We start from the raw sequence: 25238 nt of genomic DNA on the forward strand, positions 1-25238 counted from the left end.
AATATACTTATCTATGCATGGAGTCTTTCAAATGAGTTTAATTAGCTCAGAGAGGGGCATGGTAAGCTGTTTATTTTCCTTTTCCTCTGCAAAATGGCAGAGGTTTACTAGATGATTTTTCTTTCCAGTTCAACAGCTCCTGTTAGGCAGACTGCACAGAGATCCCTTGTGAGCAAGCCAGCCTTGGATCATAGAGAATTGTGTCTCCTTGACATCTACTGCTTGGTTTGCTCATGTAATCCAAGCCCAAATATCACCAAATCTGAGGCTGGGAAGGATTGTTCCCCTTGGTCAGAGCAGCAGGAACCTCATTGCAGGGGTTTGGACTAGGTGATCTTTAAAGGTCACTTCCAACCCAAACTATTTGATGATTCTATGATTCCCAGGAGGAGAGGACCAGCTGGTGGCTCCTAGCATAAAATCCCCTCCACCTGTCCGGAGTGGCAGCTCTGGCATTTTGGCTGGTGGCCGAGGTATGTCCTCTGAATGCTGCTAAAAGCCAGCATACGGGTGCAAAAATGCTCTTTGCCAGCAAACTAGGGGCATGGTTTAATAGGGATTAAGCACCCTCCACGCCTGCCCTGCTGCTGACCGGGGGATGCCGCTCCTGCCCCATCCCTCCCCACCAGCAGGCACCCGTGGGATGGATTACTTCAGCGGGTTGACATCTCAATTTAGAGTTGGATGTGTCTTTTAGGATTACAGGGCTTTTCACAGCCCAAGTGCCCATTATACTGCCTGGGTGCCTGGAAAGAAAAGATTTACTTTCTGATAATGGTTTCCCTTCAGTTATTTGGAAAAGACAGTACGTGGCAGCTGGCACCGGTGTATGAGCCCGTGGTCAAAATGTGCAATTTTAAAGTGTACGGATCAGCTTGTTATTATAATACTTTTATTTAGGATGTGGGCTGTGCTCTCTGCCTGCAGAGTGCTGCCTGCACAGGGAGTTTTGCACCCTGGCTGCTGCTTACATGGGATTGGGGCTCACCCCCTGGGACTGCAGAGGAGCTGGGCAAAATAAAAGTATTGCTTGCCTGAGGATTGCTACCTGTGGTGTGCATTGTAGCAGGGCACATGCGTGTGCATGGTGTACATGTTACAAGCTCTTCTGGCAGGAGAGCATCCTTTGTTTGTGTCTTCTAGTATAATTCCTGCAGCTGTCATGTCCTACCCAGCCTGCTGGTGCGATGCTGTGTGCTCTTGGAGGAGAAACAGTGCAGGTCCAAAGAGGAGATCATAGAGCACGTGTAAGATCTGTGCTTTTTGGCTATTTCTTCAAACATTTTTATTTGGCAACATTTCCTTTGTAAAGGTGAAAAATAGCAAGGATAAGATGTAATGTGGGCTCTTGTTCCATTAGCTTTTAGTAGAAGCAGAGAATGTGAAAATGGATTATGTCTGACTTAAGTCACAGTTTTTAGTGTCAGTGATGTAGAGATAGGTTGTAAAACTCAGGCTGTTCCTGATTCAAGGGCTGGTGGTTGGAGGATTTTTATGACCTGTTTCAGGTTTGATTTCTAGACATGCTGATGTATTTCCATGTATTGAATTTGTCTCAGAATCAGGAGATGGAGAGCGTGCCTTGCTGTTGTGCTGCAGCCAGAGTGATGCTCCAGCAGACTCCTTGCCCTGGCATCCCACCACAGGGTGGGATCAGCATCTATCAGATGGCCCATAAACCCATCTCCATTCACCCTCTGAAGTTCAGATAGTGGTTTTCTTAGTTGTATGCTGAGTTTTCCTTTCTTTTTCTTGGCAACATTCATCACAAGCCAAAGGTAACATATCCTTTCAGGTAAGGAAGCCCATCTGGTGGAAAACCTCTCCAACCTCATGCACAGATTTGACATGCTAAAAGACTTTGTGTTCCTAAGGGTGATGAGGCTTTGGTTTTGTGTAAAAAGAAAAAAAAATAAATCCACCTCCCAACTGCAAAACATTCCTTATTGCAGCAAAGCAAGCTACATAATAAATTATTCCCCCCCGCTCCCCCATTTATTTTTGTGTTTATTTTAATGGCTCTGTTTTGATGCACTGTGGCATTTGCCCACTCAGTTGCAAGCTAGGCTTATGGATGGCACTGCAACATGGTAGCTGTTGGGCTCCTGTCCTGTCACTTGGGCTTTTCTGCATTGCTGGGTACCAGAAACCAGACCTGAGACTGGAGGATGATGAAATATATAAAATGCTCAGCCAGCTGTGGATGGATCAGTATCTGAAAAGCCTAAGGCTAGCTCCAGCAGCAGTTGCTCAGTGTGGTCTTCAGAGGTGTTTACATCTTAATTAGAAAAGGGTCAGATCCAGGATATCATAATTTACATTGCTGCACTTTATGTTTTGGTATCCCGAAAGATACTGGCTTTGGAGCAGCAAATCCAAACCAGACACGCGATGCTTCATCTGTGCTCATGGAGATGCATGGCAGGGAGTCATGGTTCATCTCGATTGCTTTCATTTTCCATAGTAACTGTTCCTGCAGCTTTCTGGATACAAAAGCTGCCTGCTGGCAATAAAGATAAACTGCTAGTTTCATTCGCGGAGATGCTCTTGCTGCTTTAGAAAGACACGTTGCTAATTACTTGTTGTTGGAAATGGGCTGGATTAGGAGAGAGAAAATATTGCTGCTGAAGGAGATCATTAAAAGGAGATGCTGGGAAGCAAACCCGCTGCCCCCCCCTGGCTGTGGCCGTGCTGATAGGCAGGGGTTCAAACCCCAAGCACAGACAGTCAAAGGTCCTTCAGCATGAACTGATGCCAGTGTCAGCTGGTGGACAGTTATTTGTAGAGTCAAAGCACATGGAAGGTTTCACCTGACCTGATAAGAAGCAGATAAGAAGTAGGAAAGTTGTTGAAGCATCTCTCCCAGAACTCAGTATTTCAGAGCTCTTTTCCAGTCATCTTACCTAGGAGTCAGCATTGAGTGTTACCTCCTGGCAGGGTAATTGTCAGGTAAATCCCCTTCCAGCTCTCACTGTTTGGGTGTGAGTGATAGTGTGGTGCTCCTGGTTCTCTTGTCTTTGAAGGCTGTGGCCTTCAAAGAAGCTTGTTGTGTGTGAGAAAGCATTTTAGGCTTTCAGCATCCATCCAATGGAAGCAAAAAAAAAAAAAAAGGCAAAAGCAACCTCTTTATTTTGTTTTCTTGGCTGATGCCTGACCGGCTTGGACTTTGGGTAGGAGTGAGAAGGTGTGCAGTTGTTGGCTTGATGGTAGGTGAAGATGTCTGTTTGTCTTGCTGAATTGGAGCAAGGATTGTTTTAAGAAGATCTATTCGTGGGAAGCAGTTTTGGTGGATGGTTGCCATGTCAGTATGTTTTGAACCAAAAGCCCCCACTCCTCGCTTCAGGGAACATTTGTTTGGGGCTGGAGTCCCTGCTCCCTTGGGATGGCTGGGGCACAGGTGGGTCCCACCCTGGGGGAAGAGCTGTGTGAGGCTACCCTGCAGTGCTGCCTCGGCGCTGCCGGGCTGCTGCAGTCCAGGTTTTGGAGAAGCTTTGTATTGTTGTGCTGGAGAGATGGCTGGAGCATCTTCCCTGGGGGAAGATGTATGTATGGGGTCCTTTCATCCAGACTGCAGTGAGCTGATGGAAATGCTTTGCTGTCCCTGCATGTCTTGTCTTCTCATCATGGACTCGCCTTTTCTCACATTATTTTGGTTGCAAGTTCCCCCGTGCTGTTGCCCCCCACCCATCTTCCCCCAAATGGGTTCCTTCCATTGCTGCTCTTCACTTATCAGACTCGCCACTTGCTCCCACAAGTTCAGCAAGCCTGGAACGCCTTTGAGAGAAGGGGAATGAATGTACAAATGTCATTTAAAAATGCTCTTTCTTACTGAGTTTATTTGCTGACTAAGGGTAAAACTGTATAATTGCCATAAACTATATAATCTTGTTAGAGCAAGAACCCCATTTATATCACTCCTAATAACAGATATTAATAATGATTATACATTACAGTAATGCTGATAATTACTAAGTTATAATAAGCAGTTTGTGCATCTATTGACTCTTCCTGCTGCTGATTCCTTGTTTTATGGTTGCAGTAAAGAGCACAGCATGGGCTTTGTAGGAAAGTTTAGGAAGGCAGTTTTCAGACCCCCAAAACTTAGACTTTGTGCTTTGATAAAGTAGGAAGAGAGAGGGGAACAGGAAAAAATACAGATTTGATGTTGATCTCCATTAATTATCACTAAGGAGTGTATCTGGGGTCTGGGAATCCTTGGTGGTAGGCATTGTGCCAACACAGATCCAAGGGATCACCACTCCCTGAAGAGCTCTCAAAAACACGTTTGCTCAGTTTGGGAAGACATCAACTGCTTTGATGCTTGGATGTGGGTTCAGGTTTTTCTTTGAAAACCTCTTGTTTGTACATGTTTTGTTTGAGGGTGAGGCGAGATGAGAAACCTGCTCCAGGCAGAGAAGTTTCCTGACAGGCGGCACCAAGAAGAGCAGGAGACCATCCATCCCACACCACCTTCCTGGCAGAGTGTTAATTCTGGAAAGGGAGAGATTTAGCCTTAGTGTGGAGGAGTGTGCTTTCCATCTGCAGATGGACTTGAATTGGTCTGGATCTAGGAGGATACTCAGCTTCCCAAGATTCCTCCTGCCAAGGAGGAAGGGCCACCATTTGTGTTCCAAAATCTGTCCCTCTAGAAGGGCCAGGCTGCTTGAACCAGGAACCAGCAAATGGGCCTCTATAAACCTGTGATTATCTTGGTTTGGTTTTGTCAAGCACGTTTTATATACATGCATCTCACACTTGATAGAATTAAGTAGAGCCCAGAAGTCAATGAGTAGTAGCTGAAAAAGCTTCTAGGGGATGGTGACCATAACAACCCTCATCTGAGCATTGGGACATCTCTGGGCAGGCTGGTGGAACTGGAGAAGGCAGTTGCATGATAGCTGGGAGATACTCATCTAAAATGGGTGAGACTGCTCAGAAAGAAGTATGGAAAGTAGGCTAAGAGAGCAGAGCAGGCTAGTGATGAAGTCCTTGAGCATCATCTCATGGAATTGTAAAACCATTCATGTTGGAGAAGACTTCAGGTCTCTAGTGCAACCATTTGCCCAAATTAGGATTAGCATCAAGTTGGGATATTATCTCGCTCTGTAGAGATCAGGCACGTGTGGTGCTAACTATGAACTCCCATATAGGAAGGGAGTGTGGTCAGAGGGGGAATTCAAAGGACAAATTCAGAAAACCCAGAGCTGGTCGCTACCAGGGAGTGCGAGGAGGTGCCACAAAGTCAAGTTGTTTCTTTGCTTGTTGAGCCTCTTTACTGACACCCTGGTTTGGATGACAGTGGCATATTGGCAGTGGCCCTGGCCCACTGGTACGTCCATGTTGAGTGGCCAGTCTCTGTGTCATTATGTGATTCACACTGACTTGGTGCAGACCAAGCATATAAAGAAGATTACAGACTGTGACTTGTTAGTCTTTTATCTTATTATAAGGGTTAGATGCCAACCAACTTGCTGTCCATGCTTGGACATCTGCTCTAGGGATCTTTGTGTACAATGATGATCCTATTGACGTGCGGAATTAGACTCTATAACTCGAAAGTTATAAAGTAGGTATGTTTATTGCGCGCAGATGCACGGGGGATCGCTCCTCCACAAGCGTGCATGCCCCAAGTGACGAACCATCCCACATTTATACAATAAAACAAATGAATATTCAATTAACGCCTATACATATTCGTTACCTAAACCCCGCTTCGTATGTTAATTAGCTTATCAGTCCGTTTCCTGGAATGTGGTGGTCTTGCAGGTTTGTAGGTGATTCATGTTCTTGTGACCATCCCATCTTCTCCAGCAAGGAGACTTAGCACTCCCTCCCTCTAGATAGCATTGGAATATCTCTCATCCTTTTCTCATTCTTTTTTAAATAGCCCCTTTGTTAGAGGAAGAGGGGCAGGCGTCTCCTCAAAACTGTAGGTGTCTCCTCAGAGCTGTGTGCCTATGTGACCAGACACCGCACCCATGACCAGTCACCATACCCACATTCCTGAGCAGACATATACAATCACAATCGATGTCCATTGTCCCCATTTCACACTATTTCTCCATATCACTATCTCAGGTGTTTGTGGTAAGTCATCACCCTTAAACATCGGGGAGTGTTCTTCCTGCAAAGTTCTGTTTTTCTGTACAGAGAGGTGAAGGTGCTGCGAGATGATGTGATTTTAGAGTTGCCTGCTAGAGAGCCATAAATCTATGATTACATGAGTCGTGCTCATTTGCTGGTGCTGGACCTGGTGGCTTCTGACAAACCCATTCCCTCTGTCTACTCTCTCCTGTTGCTAATCAGCAAAATGCTGGTTGGGCATGGTGGTGAACTCCACCCCCCCCCCCCCCAAGTGGAGTCATGTGTTAGCCCTTGCTCTGCTTTTTTTTATCATAGGTATTCAAGGGGGAGCATCCCTGGGGCAGTGTCCTGAGCTTGTTTTTCTCCAGTGCCACCTTAAAAACCCCACAACAAACAAACAAAAATAGGCAAAACCCCTTTGTGTTTGTGTTGTGTGGCCCCAGGGGATGGAGGATGCCCTCTGACTCTGCTTGCTGCATCCCAAGTATCAGCTGTCCCCTGTGGGTCACTTCTCCATGCCATTGTGCCCTCCAGGACTCATTGCAGCCACCTATTCTCCCAACTCTTTCTTTAGCACTTTCTATTTAATAATCGATGATTTCCATTTCGTAATTGGCACTAATTAGGTAAAAGGGGAGAAGCATGCCCTCCTTGAGGGCTATGTGCTCTCTGGGGCTCCTCTTTTTTTTTTATTTTCTTGTCTATTTATCTTTTGTTCTCCTTTTTAATATGTCACATGATTTTTGTTCACGAGCTAATGTGTGATATTGATCTACATAATGAACCTTTTTGACAGTCTGGGCACATTTGGGAATAATTCCTTGAGCAGATGAAATCCTTAGGCCAGAACTGCTCATTCTCGGCAGTTTCCAAATGAAACCACAATTGTTCAGAAGTGACAGATGAAAAATAGTTCAGGAGCTGGAAATTACAAGAGCTGAGAACATTTTTTTTTTTTTTCCCTTCCCTTCCGGATGGCATGTGACTCACTCCGAATTTGCTTGGTAATTTTATACTAGTCTCAAAACATACAGTCAGTACCAGTGATATGGAGAAATAGTGTGAAATGGGGACAATGGACATCGATTGTGATTGTATATGTCTGCTCAAGGAATGTGGGTATGGTGACTAGTCATGGGTGCGGTGTCTGGTCACATAGGCACACAGCTCTGAGGAGACACCTACAGTTTTGAGGAGACGCCTGCCCTTCTTCCTCTAACAAAAGGGGCTATTTAAAAAAGAATGAGAAAAGGATGAGAGACATTCCAATGCTATCTAGAGGGAGGGAGTGCTAAGTCTCCTTGCTGGAGAAGATGGGATGGTCACAAGAACATGAATCACCTACAAACCTGCAAGACCACCACATTCCAGGAAACGGACTGATAAGCTAATTAACATACGAAGCGGGGTTTAGGTAACGAATATGTATAGGCGTTAATTGAATATTCATTTGTTTCATTGTATAAATGTGGGATGGTTCGTCACTTGGGGCATGCACGCTTGTGGAGGAGCGATCCCCCGTGCATCTGCGTGCAATAAACATACCTACTTTATAACTTTCGAGTTATAGAGTCTAATTCCGTATGTCACCAGTTTCTGGTGAAGGAGAGGGTGAAGGATGAAGTCCTCGTGTCCTGCAGTGTGGTGGGATCTCTCCTGTCTTTTCCTTCCCAATGGCAGGGGAGGAGGAGCATGAGACTTACCACAAGACTTTGGTCCAAAGCTTAATTCATGTGCAAAGGTGCCTAGCCCCGGTACAGGAGCTGATGGTTTCTTTTCTTTAAGGTGTGATTGGCATTCAGCCATGGAGTAATATGAAGGAGGAGAGCATCACAAAGTCCTTATATCTTCTGTAGAGCCATTCTGCAGAGAGAGAGGTTTTAAAAACAGATTCTGGTGTGATCTCTGTTTCACCTCCGAATGCAAACCTCCTTGCTGGGCCATTTACAGTTGTGCCGTTGACTCACCATCATTTACTGCTACCATCCTAGAGAAGTTTTTCAGTTATAATCCTCTTCCTCACACCCTTGTCCATCATGCCTAGCTTATCACCCTTATCCAGCACAGCTAATGCTGTGGGCTTTGTAAATTAAGCTTTTAATTTTTTTCTTTTGTGCATGTGTCTGGAGGTTTTCAGTATTTTTCATTTTAAGAAGGAGGATAGGCAAAATGTCTGTTGTTGTCCTTAGATGTAGGAATATTACAGAAATGGGACTGTATTTGTACACAGGGAAACTCTAAATGTGACAACCTAGGGTTATTATAAATGTTATTGGAAAAGCAGATGTACAGCAAAAAGTATCCTGCCTGTGGTAACTGATAGGCTTTGGCTGCTGTTTTTTTAACCTTTTTATAATTACTTGGAAATCATTTCTTGCCTCTTTTTATTTTCCATTCTCAGGCCCCCTCCGTTCTTGGTGTCTTTCCTGAGGGGATGGAGAACTTGTCGGTGGCATCAGCCTCCTCGGAGGCGGGGAGCAGCCGCTCTCAGGAGATCGAGGAGCTGGAGCGTTTCATTGACAGCTACGTCCTGGAGTACCAGGTCCAGGGGCTGCTGACAGATAAAACAGAGGGGGATGGTGAGAGTGAGAAGACACGGTCCCACATCTCGCAGGTGGGTGAAGGGCACAGTGTGGGGTGGGAGAGAGGCTGGGGAAAACTGATGGCTTGTAGCCTGGGCTGGAGATGCATGTCCAGCTGAAGCAGCTTTTCTAGGGTTGGGATGTGAAGCAGGATGTAATAAGACAGTGAATTTGGGGCAGCTTGCTTGTTTGGCTGTATATATGAGGTCTCTAGCTAGCTGGTAGAGGACTCCTGCTAACTGGGTTTTGTTTTTTCATGGTCTCAAGGTGCATGCCCAAAAGCTTTTTGACTTCTCCAGGGTTCCCGTTTACAAAGGAATGACATTTCATTTGTAAATAAAGGATGCCTCTCTCCATCCCAAACTACTTTGCCAGGATGAAAAAATTCTGGGGGGATTGGGAAGACCTGCAGGGGCTGCAGCAGGGGGGGATGCTCGGTAGTGAGATTTGATCCCGTCTGTATGCACAGGGGTGTCCGTGAAACAACCAAGACCAGAAGGTCAATCAAAAGCCCCAAGTGCTTCCCAGAAGTGTGATATTTGTGGGCATTTTAATATGTGTAATGAATAACCTGTTCATTTGCTTTCATGGTTATGTCAGAGAATGAAATTGCTGTATTTCAGAGGAGGGGAATACCCAGCAAACAGAGGGATGGTTTTAGCCGGCCTTGGTGTTGTCATTAAGAATTATGTGGTCCTAGTTATGTTTGTTCCTAAAATGGACATTTTACATCCAACACAGGGAGAAATGAAATCTCTGGAACTGTTATTGTTTGGAGGGAAAACATTTTTCTTCTGGTGCCATGGTGTGCCAGATGCATGCTGAAGATGTGAACTGTCAAAGAGATAAGGAGCCTGTGGTGCAGGGAGTGGTGGGATTGGGTTCATGCACTTGGGCTTGTAAGGCTGCCATCATACTCTGTTTGAGATAGAGGTGCTTTCTTAACCCACAGGGCTCCCAGTAGGGTAAAGTATTTAGGTTAGAGACCACTTACATACTGGTTATGAGGATGAAATAAGAATAATAAGACTGAAGGGTCATAAGGGTAAGGATATGGCCATCATTAGGTAGCTAAGATGTGTCTGAGCTGCTGGAGGGGTCTGCTGGTCTGATCTGGGTCTTTATCTCTATATGAGGTGCAAGGGGGACTGGTCCCGAGCAGAGATCCCTGGACCACTTTGCATTGAGCCTTTATGTTAGCTTAATGGCTAACGAGACTGTGGCAAAGCCAAGCTGGGGATATGTTAATGGGGAGAAAGGCAGAGTCCAGGCTGGGTTTGTTCAGGACCACAACCTCCTCCAGCACGCAGAGTTTTGTTGCAGGTTGTTTTGTCTCTCATTTCATGCTCAAGTCTATTAATAGATTATAAATGAGTCCCTGCCTCCCTAGGGCTTTGTTTTGCTGTTAAATTGGGAGGAGCAGTTGGAGTAGCGAGGGCAAGGCACTGCCAGCTGCTGGAGATGCCTGCTTCTTCTGTCTTCCACCCTGTGCACCCCATGTGCTGGTGGTGGGCATCGCAAAAGCCAGTGTCCCCGAGTCCAGCAGAGAGGAGCTTTCTTTCCACCACAGGAGTGGGCCTATGTGAACCTCATGAAGTTCAACAAGGCCAAGTGCAAGGTTCTGCACCTGGGTTGGGACAATCCCCAGTATCAGCACAGAATGGAGGATGGATCAGTTGAGAGCAGCCCTGCAAAAACAAACTTGGGGACATGAGTGGGTGGCAGATTGGACGTGAGCTGGCAATGTGCACTTGCAGCCCAGAATGCCAAGCTTCTCCTGGGTTGCATCACAAGAAGCATGGCCAGCAGGTCAAGGGAGGTGATTTTCTTCCTCTGTTGAGACCCCACCTGGAGTACTGTGTCCAATTCTGGGGGCCCCCATTCAAGAAAGATATGGACCTGTTGGAGCGGGTCTGGAGGAGGCTATGGAAATGGTCAGAGGACTGGAGGGCTCCGATGAGGACAGGCTGAGAGAGTTGGGGTTGTCCAGCCTGGAGAAGAGATGGCTTTGGGAATACCTTGCAGCACCTTCCAGTGCCTAAAGGGGCTGACAGGAAAGCTGGAGAGAGGGGCTTTGTACCAGGGCCTGTAGCGACAGGACGAGGGGGAATGGCTTTAAGCTGGAAGAGAAGAGATTTAGATTGGATATTAGGAAGAAATTCTTTACAGGTTGCCCAGAGCAGCTGTGGGTGCCCCATCCCTGGCAGTGCCCAAGGCCAGGCTGGACGGGGCTTGGAGCCACCTGGGCTGATGGAAGGTGTCCCTGCCCATGGCAGGGGGTTTAGAACTAGAGTATCTTAAAAGGTCCCAACCCAAACCATTCTGTGATTCTGTATATATGGAGGATCCCGTTCTTATCTGGTAAATTAGATAAACACTGCTGGTATCTGAGCTGTGCAGGTTTGCTGGAGCCGAGGATCTCATCTAGAGCTTTAGACCCTTTATATATTAGCTTGGTGTAAAGAGATTACCAATCACAGGAAGCTTTTTGAGAATATAATTTGCCGAAGAGGTCTCTTACAATTTGAGGATCAAAGCTGTTAGAAGTGGGAGAAAATAAATTTTAAAAGTGACATTTTTGGAGGGACTTCAGGTCAAACAGACAAGTGCTGCTTTATTTGATGTGTCAAGTTTAGAAATACTGTTGAATTACAAATAAATTAATAGTCAGAATTTTACAACCACTTTCAGCCTGTCCACAGCTCTGCCCATAGCCTGGGCTCCTTCTGCATCTCAAGGAGAAAACCCGCCAATTCTTTTGGCAGCCCTTGTACAGTTTTTGCATTAAGATCCTTGGTTGCAACAACCAAATCCATCTTCCAGTTGTGGAAATGGGATTTTAGCTTTCTTCCCTGGCCTACCCTATAAAAAAGGAGCTGCTGGGTTTTTAATGTCAATTCTGGGAATGCTCTCTTTAAAGACAGTGAGGTTTTATTTTAAAAGAAAAATGAATAATAATGAAAGATCTGAACATTGAACATCTTAATTAAACTTTAGAGGTATCTCAAATTAAACAGCTAAATGTGGTTATACCCCAGACCATTGGTGTATAAGTTTAATTAGGATTTCTCTGTGAAACTGCAGCTAAGTGCAGTATTTCATGTTTATAGGGCTGTGTATGGTGCTGAAAAACCTCAGAATGAAGAAAACTGCTAAGATACTTCTTGTACTTTTAGTAGCAAGGTATTTATTTTCTGCGCAGGGGAGGAGGTGGTTCATGCCACTGAAACTCGCTTCGAAGCATAAGTGCCAAACAGGCTAATTTATACATTTGACATACGTGATTGCAACATCTTTTCATACATTATTCATGTAATTACAACATCTCATTGCATATTAATGACAGGCGGAGCCTGGGCAGAGTTTAGGCAGAGTCTTCTCTTTGCCTCAATTTTGAGAGGGTCATTCCGGCCTTTGGCCCCGCTCAAGTGGTCTTCCTCAGAGTTGAACCTTTCAACCTTCTTTCATAAGTGACCCTGCCAGGATCTTTTACATAAATCTTGGCTTGCTACCATTTTCTTCTATTGATGTGTCCAACTTTACCTAATTAATGATTTCTAGTACCTGGTACAGCAGTTTGCAACAATGGCTTAGGCTTGGGCACAGTGAGCAAGAGCAGGGCGATTCAGCGCTGCATGCTGTGGTTCCTCAGGAACCAAGTTGAGCAATTTTGCAAGGCAGAATGGGGCTTTTACAGACCTGAGACTCTTCTCAGGTGAATCTTTAGGTTTTTAGGCCTTTTTCCTTTTCGGTCCCCCCTTTCTTTTAAGATTTACAAAGTCTTTCGTTTTGATTCTAGTTCCATAGAATTTTGGCACATATGTATCATTGCTCACATTATTTGAATCTTTCTGACTATGGTTCTTAGTTTGTACCATACCCACACATTGAGCAACGTCAGGAAAATTAATGCTGCTGCTAATATTATGACTGGATGTACCAGAGAGTTAAAGACTTGTGTTGTGTTGGGCTAATATCCTAAAAAAAATAATGTCCCACCATTGCTGTTCTCCCACTTGTTCAACTTTGATTAAGATTGCTTTGATGCTTTCAGTGTCAAGTTTAACTTGCCATAGCATGTGCTAAGTTGTTCTGTTTACTTCTTGGACCATTTTCTCTATGTCTGGATGCCTAAGTGTTGCCTTAAAAGATTATGCCTATTTTCAATTTGGGTATATCATGATAACATAAATTGCCAAATTTGTCAGCTCCTGGGTTAGTTATGAAAGATTTGACAATATGGGCTTCAGACCATGGCCATTCTAATGTAGGGGCTTGGATCAAAGTCATCATACTTATCAAAAGGCCACTGATTATCATCAATTCATTGATCTCACAGGTTCTGATGTTCATGTTTTCTCAGGAGCTTTCATGACTCAAGAGTAGTGGATCCAAGTCGGTCGCTCTTTTATCCGGACTGCAGTAAAGGTGGTCAGCAACACCTGGTATGGCCCATCCCACTTCTCTTCCAGAGGCTTTCCTGAAAAATTCTTAACATATACCATATCACCAGGACTAAATGGATGTAGTTTACAATAAGGTTGCTTAGGCTGATGTTCTGGTACTACAATAGCATTCTTATTCAGTTGTTTTCCTGCTGTTATAACAATCATACACGTATTGATTACCTATTTGATCTAAGGCTTCACTATTAACAGGATTCATTGCATATGGTCTACCATACAAAATTTCAAAAGGACTCAGTTTTTCTTTAGATCTTGGCTTGACCCTTATACGTATTAAAGCAATAGGTAAAGCTTGATACCAATGTAAATTTGTTTCTTGACAAATTTTGCCTATTTGCTGTTTAATGAGATGATTCATCTTTTCTGTTTGTCCACTTGCTTGTGGTCTGTATGGAGTATGCAGTTGCCAATCGATTTTCAGTGCTTTACTTATTGCTTGTACAATTTGTGCACAGAAATGGGAGCCCCTATCTGATGGTATGCTTTTAGAACCTCCAAACCGTGGTATAATTTTGTTTAGTAAAACTTTAACTACTTCTCATGATTTGTTTGTTCTGCATGGGAATGCCTCAGGCCACCCAGAGAATGTGTCAGTCAAAACCAAAAGATATCGGAATCCCCCCTTTCTTGGGATCTCGGAAAAATCAATTTGCCAAATTTCACCTGGAAAACATCCTTTGTTTATTGCCCCTTGATGTACTTTAGTTCCAGTGTTGGGATTGTTTTTCAAACAAAGTTCACATTGTGATGTGACTTGTTTTATTGTAGTAAACAAATTTGGTCCTGCTACTCTAGTTCTCAAATGCTGATACAAAGAATTTAATCCCCAGTGTGTCTTATGTTCTGTTTTCACGAAATGTCACATTAATTTTCCTGGTAACACTAACTGACCTGTTTTCAATTGACCCCATCCACTGTCCAGCAGCTTACCTCCATTTTTGTGTATCCATTAGTAATCTGACTCTTCATACTCAACCTTTTTCTCTGCATCTAATTTTTCTGGTACCAGTGCAGCTACTGGTATTTCTTTGCTTCTTGCAGCAGCTAATTTAGCTTCTGTGTCAGCTTTTCTGTTACCTATTTCTGGAACAGTGTTACCTTTCAGGTGTCCCCAGCAATGTATTATAGCCACTTGTGATGGGAGTTGGACAGCTTCTAACAGTCATAGAATTTCATCAGCATATTTTACAGCTTTTCCTTGGGCAGTTAAAAGTCCTTGTTCTTTCCAGATGGCTCCATGTGCGTGAACAATGGCAAAGGCATATTTAGAATCAGTCCAAATGTTAATTTATTTACCTTTTGCCATTTCTAGAGCTCGAATGAGAGCTATCGGTTCTGCTTTCTGAGCTGAAGTTCCTGCTGGCAAAGGATTTGATTCAATCACCTGTTCTGTTGTGGTAATTGCATAGCCAGCCATTCTCATGCCTTGTCTCACAAAACTGCTCCTGTAGGAAAACCAATCTTCTGCTTCTGGGGGAGGTTCTTCCTTGAGATCTGGATGGCTGGAATGATCTCCAGGCTGTCACAAGTGATAGTTTCAGCTGAGGTCTTTCCTTCTAGGAATGAAACTGGGTTGACAATATTAGTCACTTGAATAGTTATGTCATCTGATTTGGCCAGGATTGCCAGGTATTTCAGAAATCTGGAGGGTGATAACCAACGCTTTCCTTTCTGCTCTAACACTGCTGACACTGTGTGAGAAACTAGTACGGTTATTTTCTGTCCCAGGGTGAATTTCCTGGCTTCTTTAACGTTTATGATCACTGCTGCTACTGCTCTCAGACAACTGGGCCAACCTTTGCTCACTTCATCCAGCTGCTTGGAGAAGTAAGCTACTGGTCTCTTGTCTGGCCCTAATTGTTGAGCCAGGACCCCTAAGGCCATTCCCTGCCTTTCATGGGAGAACAACCAAAAAGGCTTTGTCACATCAGGTAAACCCAACACGGGAGCCTCCTGGGGTTTCAGCTTCAGCAGTTTAAAGGCCTTATTTGCTTCGGGGTTCCAGGCTATGTTATCTTTCGTAGCCTTTAGCAGGTCATACAATGGCTTTGCAATCAGTCCATACTGATAGATCCATAAATGACACCAACCTGTCGTGCCCAGAAAGGCTTGCAGTTCTCTCACCATCTGTGGTCTGGGCATCTGGCAGATGGCTTCTATCCTCGCTGTTCCCAAGGAACGTTGTCCACCAGAAACTTCATATCCCAGGTACATCATTTTCTCTTGCACCAGCTGCGCCTTCTGTTGAGAGACTTGATAGCTGCTTAAACCCAGAAAGTTTAAAAGAGATTGTCCATTGGAGACATTCTTTCTTTGTTTCAGTTGCTATTTGCAGATCATCTGCATATTGTAGAAGAATACCATCTCCCGGTGGCTGCTGCCATAGCTTTAATTCTTTAGCTAACTGATTGCCAAATAAAGTGGGGCTGTTTTTTTAAACCCTTGAGGTAACACTGTCCAGGCTAATTTCATTTTTCTCCCACTGGAAACTGATTCCCATTCAAAGGTGATTTAAAGTTTGTTTTATAATTTGGTCATTTTGTTTTGGTTTCACACAGCTCATAACCAAGCTATGTTATCAATTGTTCTTCTTTCACTTTGAATTCGATTTTACCCTGTTTGAATTTGATCTTAATTTCTAAATTTTCTAACAAGTCCCTGCCCAATAGGGACTTGGGTGAGTTTGGTAAATACAGAATCTGATGTATTGCCATTTGCTTTCCAATTTTATATTTAAGAGGTTTCAAAAAGTATGCTTTCTCTGATTGGCCAGTTAAAGCTACACCAAATACACCACAAATTCAAGGTTCTACCTGATCTTATTTCCTGGTCGTACACAGTGTAGTATGCTTATAGTTAACTTTTCAACATTGCTTCTCATAAATCTTCTAACAGTGTAGTCACTAAGACTTCAAGAACCAAATCATTTGGCATGCCGCCCTCAGCAATAAGTTTCCTTGAGCGACTCGGGCAAAGAAACAAGTACAGGTGTTTCACACTATTTAGGTGAAAAAATATCCCAGATCCACTCTACCTTTTTCAATAACAAAAGAAACAACACAAAAGGTTATCAATCCAATAACAAATGAGACAGACAACTCAAAATGACAATACTAACATACAAAATGCCAAACACACAGCTCCAATTCATAACACATAAACACAAAAGACTTAGCCATAACAAGACAAAAGGGGTCCCCACATTCAGTCTCACCAAGGTCACAACCCACTTCCCTCGGGAGGCCTACAAGGATCCTTAATTCCAGGAATACTGTACAAACAGGTACAGGGAACAGATCCCTGTACAGGGAATTAATCCTTCTTAAGGAGACATTTCTTCTTCTCCATTCTGTGACCAAGAAGTCTCTTGTGTCGACTTACGGGTTTACAGCCAGAACAGAACAGGTCAGGAAAATGTATAAATTCCTTTTTCTCAGAATACAGTGAGTCGTGTCCGCTGGCTGCAAGAGACCTTGAGAAAGGGAGTCCCTCTAGGTAAACCTTACCCAGGTGCGCAGTAAGGGTGTCCCATGTTCCGAAGATCTCTGCAGCTCAGCAGAGATTGTCCCATCTGGGTCACCAAATCTGATGCTGAAAAACCTCAGAATGAAGAAAACTGCTAAGATACTTCTTGTACTTTTAGTAGCAAGGTATTTATTTTCTGCGCAGGGGAGGAGGTGGTTCATGCCACTGAAACTCGCTCTGAAGCATAAGTGCCAAACAGGCTAATTTATACATTTGACATACGTGATTGCAACATCTTTTCATACATTATTCATGTAATTACAATATCACATTGCATATTAATGACAGGCGGAGTTTAGGCAGAGTCTTCTCTTTGCCTCAATTTTGAGAGGGTCGTTCTAGCCTTTGACCCTGCTCAAGTGGTCTTCTTCAGAGTTGTGACATGCGGAATTAAACTCTATAACTCAGCATAAGTTATAAAGCAGGTATGTTTATTGTGGCACTGGGTGCAAGGGGGATCGCTCCTCCTAACTTGCACACATAGTTGTACTCTCAGTACATATTTATACAGTGAAGTTGGTTAGTTCTGCCCAAAGTCTACACCCACTAACTAATTATTAGTTGCTTTCTCACTTCAAATTAAAGGTACAGTTCATTTTAAATTCACTATGCATGCTCCCCAAGTGGGGGATTCACTCTGTTTTTTGGGGGGCCATTTGAGTAGGAGGTCTGGATCTCCCACTACCACAATTATCTTATTCTAGTGTCCTTGAGTCTTATCACTTCAGTAGTTTTTCTTTTAGCAATTAGCATGTCCTTGTCAGAAGGCTACTGATTTACATTCTTGTGGAGCTCACCTACATCTGTACTAACTGTCCCTTCTGAAGTGTTGAGCTGGCTGAGCTCTCGCAGACACTGAGGCTCCTGCCTGACTGTTGATGGTTCCTGTTATCTATGCAACTCCTGCCTGCAGGGTTTTAGGTTTTTCACTATATTTTCTTGCATCAGTTGAACCTTTCAACCTTTTTTCATAAGTGACCCTGCCAGGATCTTTTACATAAATCTTGGCTTGCTACCATTTTCTTCTATTGATGTGTCTAACTTTACCTAATTTTTGATTTCTAGTACCTGGTACAGCAGTTTGCAACAATGGCTTAGGCTTGGGCACAGTGAGCAAGAGCAGGGCGATTCAGCGCTGCATGCTGTGGTTCCTCAGGAACCAAGTTGAGCAATTTTGCAAGGCAGAATGGGGCTTTTACAGACCTGAGACTCTTCTCAGGTGGATCTTTAGGGTTTTATGCCTCATTCCTTTTCAATGGCACAAGAAGTGAGGATGGGTTTTTATATAGATTACCTGCTTTTATCAAGCAGTGTCTGAAGGGATGCATTAAGAAGGAATTAATCTCTTGCTTCCCGAAGATAACTCATTTTCCCACTTCATACCCCAAATTTGTATAAGAAATAATCAGGAATTTTTATTTCTGATTTTCTCTGCCTGATCACTTCTTATCAAAGCAAGGAATAAACAACACGTATCCTGCAGCTTCCTGGAATAACCCTGCTGGAAGCCAGCCTGACTGACTGAAGGTGGCATGTTCCCTCTCAATGAGAGCTGGAGGAAAAAGGATGAGTTTAGGGGGAAGGCACTGGGCTTGTTACCGAAATCTCGGAATGAAGAACTTATCGACACCAATGTGATGTAGATAAGCAGACACTTCTTTATTGACGGCCGGGTGCGTGAGCGAGTCCTCTCGCGATCAACGCACGCCAGGTCTCAAAATCAAACACCATATATAATACTTCTCATACATATTCATTAAGTATTCATGCATAATCATAACATTTCCCAAAAATCATTAACATATTCTCCTCCCATATCTGATTCTGCGCAATAAAGCTTAGAAAGGTCCAGAAATGGGTCTGGGGTACGATTTGGGTAGGTGGTATATGAGTTGGTGGTCGCGATCTCCCCCTGCCGGAATTACCTTTTACTAAAGTTCACAGTTTCTTGGCAGGTAACTACAAGCTGTTCCAGTCGACTCTCCCCAGTTCCCATTAATCCTACATTCTGACATCTCAATATACTTTCTTTATACAGAAGACTAGTTAGATACAAAGGAACCTTTCAACCCTAGAGTTATTACCTATGTTTTAACAATAGTTCCAGGCCCTTCTTCTAGCCTTGATACAGGACGTACAGAAGATCTCATAGCAGCTTTTACTGTGCAACTATAAGTTTCATTAAAAATATTTCTTATCCTCCTATATTTCTATTCTATAAAATAACTCTATAAAATCAGATAATCAAACCAATAAAATCAAATGATCTCAACTCTTTAACAAATCGACAACAGGCTGAGTCCAAGAAAACTGGTTTTGACTGTAAGGTTCTGTGGGCAAGTTAATCTTTAATGTTGGGCAAGTTGCTTGATCTGTCTGCGGTTCATTTCCTTGTGGCTGCAGTAATGTTTTCCCTCCTTGAGAGAGGATAAATCTACTCACCCATGTATGTGAGATGCTTAGATGGTACCACATCCACAGATAACTTCTCTGCATGCCAGGGGAAGGAAGGAAAGGCACATTGTATGCTGCTTCATCCTTCACGCTGCTCACACGGGAGCTGAATCCATCACCAGTCTAGAGGATCCCAAAGTGGGGATGTCTCCCACCTTGCTCCCACCAGGAAAAAGAGGAAAGTCAGAGGGATGATGCAATTTTCTTTTGGCTGTGGACATACTAATGGGTGAGTTGTACTTTGGAGACCTTTCCAGGTGTGTGGTTGAACTCAGAATTGTTAAAGGAGATAGGTATAGGTCTAGCAGAAGGCTTTCAAGAGTGATGGCATTGTGAGCTTTTCCAGGTGGGTCAACAGAGGTGGCAGGAGAGTGATGGGCAGCTCTTTAAGGAGCTCATTAAGGGTGAGGCTGAGATCCCCCCATCTGGTGAGCTAGAACGGGCTCTCTGATAAGAGCAGAGGCGTGCAGGGATCATGGGCAGTTCTAGAGGTGGCTCTGCCTCTTCTTTTGTGGCCTCATCCGTACCTGTCAAAAAGCCCTCAGGTAGTTGCTGTTTGTGTGGAATTGGCTTTTCATTTTCTTGGTGCATCAGCCTTAGTGATGGCATCCAAGCGGTGAGTGTCTCTGGAGCAGCTGAGCACTTCCAGGATGAAAGACCTCAGAAATGGGGGCTGGTCACCAAGGTTCAGTCTCAAATTTGTTGGGGGGGGGGGGGGGGGAGGTGACAAAGTGACTTTAGGATTAAGCAGTGCCTTTCATGTTTGTCTAGTGAAAACTGCTCTTTTTTGTTTTATTTTTTTCCCCAGTATGATGCAGCCCTTCATTTCTTTGAGGGGGAAAAATGGACCTTAAATGACCCCAAACTGAATTATTTTGGTGGAGGCATCTTGGGGGAAGCGGGGCTGAGCAGCTCGTGATCTCATATGGCCAGGAAGTCCCCTGATGCCCATGCCCTTCACCATGGGATGAAGCCAGTATGACAGCAGAGCTGCCATCCAGGCTGCACATCGCAGCTGCAGCATACAGCACTGGCCAAACCTGCAACTGAGCTCTGTTTTCTGTTTTGTTTAAAATAAAACCACAGGGTTTTGGCAGCTCAGGACTTGTATCTGTCCCTGAAGCAAGCAGAGTTGGGGAAAGCAGAAATGTCCCAACTTTCCGTGGAAAACTCTATGGAAGGGTAATCAAGTTAAGCTGCCCTGGTGTGTACCACACGCCTGAGATACCATTTGCTGTTGGAGTCTGCAAAAAAATTCTGGAGATGGGTTTTATTGCAAAGCATCATTTCAGGTGCCTTCCTGCAACTATTCCTGTGTCTTCCCTCTGCTTATTGTCAATGGGTGGAGCATTTCCAAGCCAAAGCTTTTGGGATCATCTGCAAAAAGCAGGAGGTCTGCATGCATGCAGTAATGCCCACAGCTGGACAGTGTTTGCTGTGCGCTGTGAACTGACACAGCAGTTTTCCCCAGCCTGGCTATTATTTTACGCAGTCCCTTTATTTATCCCTTTTACAGTGGATGGCAGATTGTAGCGAGCAGTTTGATGGCAGCTGTTCCCCATCCCGAGGGAAGGGCTCGTTGTCTCATGAACACAATCAGGTAGGGGTTGTGTTTAGCTCTTCCTCACCAAACCTTTGCTTTTGTTCTTGCACTGCCTCATCTGGCAGCACGGAGCCCACCAGGGCTGCCAGCCTTTCTTCTCCCATGGAAGGGGAGATATGTTCCGCTGCTCGGCTTCCAAAAGCTTGCTTCCACCAAAACCATGGGAGGTGGGTAACATCCCAATGTGTGGATGGATGCTTTGACCAGGAGCTTATTGCTCTGTGATGAAGGGGAAAAAATATGGGGTGTCCCATTTATTCCTGAAGAGCTGCTTATTGCCACCTGTGTGAGTGACCTATGTGGAGCATCAAAGCTGACTTGGAAGTACGAGATGTAGCTGGGATAAGGGATCTTTGTGTAGCTGTGTCTTGGTTATGTGCTGCAGCAGAAGGATAGTGTTGTAGGGAAGAGGATTAAATAACTGAGAGGGTCAACTGGTAGAAAAAGCAAAATGGCATGTACTGAGAGCTTGTGTGGGGTGTGAACTGGTTTTGATGGCTGTACATGGTGTGAACATCAGTGAAGAGTATTTATGAAGTGTGGCTGGCATCGCTGGAGGTGGCTGTCCCTCCTCTGCGTGAGAACCTACATGGGAGAGGGTTGGGTAGGGTGGAGGCATGGATTTGGCCCTTGTCACCTTGTTGAGGAGCTGCTGTTCCACCATGCCACCATCAACTCTTACAGAGTAGCATTCACCCAAGATATTAGACCAAGCCAGCTGCAGGAAAGGGTGAAGTGGCATTTGCAGTTGTGGCTGTTGGATGTTCCATCTGGAGAAGAGGCTTCAGACTGGTGGTTTTGATGGTTTTGCCCTGCTTGATGTCCTCCAGGCTTCAGTTTCACATGTGGGATCTGTAAGAAGAAGCCTGGGAGCCCCTTGCAGGGTCGTACAAGAGGCTGTGCCAGTCTGAGCAGGGCATATTGCAGCTCCCATTTTGGGCACAATTTCTTCTTGTGTGGAGCCATGCTGGAAGCTGCTTGGCTGTGGGATGGGGGCTCATGCATCCCCCTCTGCCACGTGCCTGGATGCAAGTATACTGGGAGCATCTTTACAAACATCTTCATGCTGCAAAGACAAGATCTTGTGTAGGAAGGTGTGTGCTGTACAGAGATGCTGCTTCAGATGAACTTCTGAAGGTGCCAGATGGAATTGTGGATTTAATTTACTATAGCTTTCATCTGCTCTGAAATATTCCATGGCAGGACCCTGTCTGGGTTCCCTCCCAGCATCACAGCTGGCTGCTTGAAATTCGTCTGGGAGGCTGGCTGTGTCCATCGAGCCTGCTTGGGTTGCTTGGGGTGTTAGCAGGACTAGGTGTTTTCCCTGTGGAAGAAGGTCCCTGGCTCTTCACCCGAGGGCTCAGCTGATGTGTCAGTCTCTAGTGGGTACCATGGGAAGATGCAGGAGTCATGCGTGAGTGATGCTTTCCCGACTCCTGTCATTGCAGCCCTGACATCTTCTATCTGCCTGGTGCCATGCTCCCTTTTGTTTCAACTTATGGGGATTTTGTTGGTTTCCTCCCCCCCCCCCCCCCCCCCCCCCCATTTAAACCTATTTGATCTCCTCTAACAGGGAGCCTGTTTTCTATATACAAATAACATTCCCCAATGCCCAAGCTGTTTTCCCTGCATTTGGGCTCTCTCCCACCCTGCAGCGGAGCTAGTAATTATTTCTCTCCATGTTGGGCTTCCTTTAACAGCGAGTAACAAATTTTCCTTGGCACCAAAGAGGAGCTACAAGCTATTGTTCTTCTGTCCAGGCAAGCATTTCTCTTGCTGTTACTGATATACAAGTGAAATGCTGCTGGCGAGGATGAGGTTCAGTTTATTACCATTTCTGGCTGTTGATTTTTCACTAGTAGCTTTAAATGTTAAAAAAAAAAATATCATTAATAAGGTGTTTGTCTTGAATGTAAATTATCAATCACTTTTCAAATGTGGTAAAAAAAAAAGAGCTGGCTAATTATCTCCCAAAGGATGTTGGGGTGTTTTTTTTGTTTCAAATTTTTATGGATTCTGAGAGGTTTGGTCAGAAACTCAAATTCCTGTTTTCCCTATTCTGTTTCCAGCTGAGATTTCTGCATTGCCGGTTGTGCAATATGCACCGGTCTTAGTTGAAAAATACCTGGATATGAGATTTCTGCTGGCTCCAGCTACTGTGAAAATGTGCATTATGTATCGGTGACCGTGATTTGCCTCGTGCGGTTCTAACCTGGCAATCAGAAAGGGCATTTATATGGAAATCCAGATTACACCTGGAAATATATTCAGCATCTGGTTCCTTTTCTGTGAAGGCAGAGTAGTCCAGTGCCACATTTTCAAAAGTAATTGGCTTCCTAAAGGTTATAGGTGAACCTAGAGTGAAGCTGACTTCCCTATGCCTGAAAATCCCCCTCTGCATCCCTAAGTACCTGATGCCTTTGAAATTCTTGTCTGTAGGATCCAGCAAGATCAAGGCAAATAAAGGAAAGATATTTTTTTTGTGTGTGTGTATAGGTGTATTATGTGTTTATACAGACATCTCTGTATAATACATGTGTATATAAGCATCTGCAGGATGTTGTTTAAGTGTGGGGCTGAGAGCAATTGCTGGATAATGTGCAATTTAAGGGTAAAAATAAGGTATCTTGATGCAACCTGCAGTCCAGGATATTCCTAAATTGCTGTTTTTCCAACATTTTTGGGTACCTCTGGGAAGACCACTCCATACTTGCCCTGCTTTTGCATTGCTTGGTGAGACCTGCTATTAGCAACTGTGGGAGACTATATGGGGATTAGTGCCCATAGGCTGGCACTTGTGCATGCTGTACAAAGCAATGGCTTAAAAATGGAGAGAATTCCCCCTAGAAACCTTTTACTCTGGTCTTTCCAGTTCTGTGGGCAGGTGGCTGTGAGAAGATGGTCTGCTTATGGAGGATCTAATGAGATATATTTTGTGAACTTGTAGTATGCTGAGAAAATCCTGGCCTCACAATTACATTCAGCTCATTTATAATTCTCCTTGTTTCTTACTGTGAATGCTTTCGTTTGCTGCATGGCATTGCCATGCTTGGCTAAGCCCTGCTGTATTTGAATGATAACCCCCAGAAGTTCTGCTAGCACTGTGTGAGCCTCTGGGGTGAAGACCACTCCATTGAGGTATGCAAGGTACTAGCTGAGCACTGTATTACCTCTATAAATAAGAAAAGTTTAGATAATGGAATCATTTAAAATCTTTTTATGTTTGGATTTTTTTTCTTCTGAAAAGACCCAGTGGGAAGATTTTATATAATACTTTATTTGCATTCCCCTTGTGAGGCTGTTGCATATAGAAAGCTCTTTGATATATTTTTGAGAGCAATTCATTAAGTAAAAGACTTCTGGTATGGTATGTATTTAGAGGGCCAGCGGAGCTCTTGGTACATGAAAGATCTGGCAGCAGCTCCATCCCAGGCTCCCCTTATGTAAAGGGCATTAACAAAAACCAGAGCAACTCTGCAGGTTTGTCCCATTTCTCCAGGCGGTGGGAGACAGAGAGCTGAAAATCCTCCTTGTTGGCCAAGTCCATCCCTTCCCCCATGGGGGCTGGCTGTCACCCGTCATCACCAAGCAAAAGCCTGTGGTGTTGGCAGTAAATGGGACTGCAGTTTATTTTAACTTTTTAATTCCATGTTTGTCCCTGTCCTACCAGGTGCAGCAGACTTGTTGCATGATTGGGGACCTCAGAGTCTTCTCCAGGTGATGGTTGTGTTGATGGTCACTACTGAGCAGTGAAAGAGCAGGCAGGGTATATGGAATCACATCTGGATTATCCTACACCCTGCTGGTAGCACCCTTCTGCTGTCCTCCCCGAGGAGCTGGTGGTGGAGATGACTTGGTTTGCCTTCCCATGAAGCCAGTAGAAACAGCAGCATCCCTGTGGCAGGCAGAGGTGGTGGGTTGTCACTCTTGGGTCTTGGTTGGAGATGATTTAACTGGCCAGGGTCTAGAGCACCTCAAGGACTGTGCTGTCAAGTTAACAGCCTAAGATGTTGAGTGTCCTGCGCTGTTTGGTAGCATGGAGATGTAGAGGGCTTTGCAGGGACTGTGTGCCACAGTCACTGAGCCTGGCACATCCTGCCAAAGCATGTCTGAACCCAAACCCAAGCCTTGCTGATAAGGAAATTATAAGAAGTTCCCACAAAATTAAATATAATACTACATGAAACTTTATTTCCAATGTCTCCATGACTGAAAGAAGCATCGTGCTGGGCTAGTACCAAAACATTTCCAGGCAGGAGATGCTTCGTGTAGTGAGCTTGGACTGTAAGCAGAGGACGTGACCTGCCTGTATCTGGGGGAGGTGCAGCCAGAGGAGGTGTCTTCACTGCTGTGTGTGGAGTGGGAGCAGAGCAGATCCACTTAAACCTTTCAGATCTCTCTTTCACATGTTCCCCCTGAGCCTCAAAAACCCCTCTGACGATGAGTGCTTGGCTTCCAACCATATGATGTCACGGTTGAAAAAGCTGCTATTTTGCCAAAGCAAAAACAATAGTAAGGATGGGG

At 44.5% G+C, this 25238-nt stretch overlaps 1 protein-coding gene across 2 annotated transcripts in view; it reads left to right on the forward strand.

Moving 5' to 3' along the window:
* LOC121080636 (CBP80/20-dependent translation initiation factor-like) overlaps positions 1-25238 on the forward strand; it is a 154736-nt gene that overhangs the window by 23268 nt on the left and 106230 nt on the right. For both annotated transcript variants that reach the window (XM_040578783.1, XM_040578784.1), the window contains exon 2: positions 8486-8698. In XM_040578783.1, coding sequence (XP_040434717.1) covers positions 8519-8698 — 180 coding nt within the window. In that variant the 5' untranslated portion in view covers positions 8486-8518. The remainder of the gene's footprint in view (positions 1-8485; positions 8699-25238) is intronic.

The sequence above is a fragment of the Falco naumanni genome, chromosome W, assembly GCF_017639655.2.
Source record: "Falco naumanni isolate bFalNau1 chromosome W, bFalNau1.pat, whole genome shotgun sequence".
NCBI lineage: Eukaryota > Metazoa > Chordata > Aves > Falconiformes > Falconidae > Falco > Falco naumanni.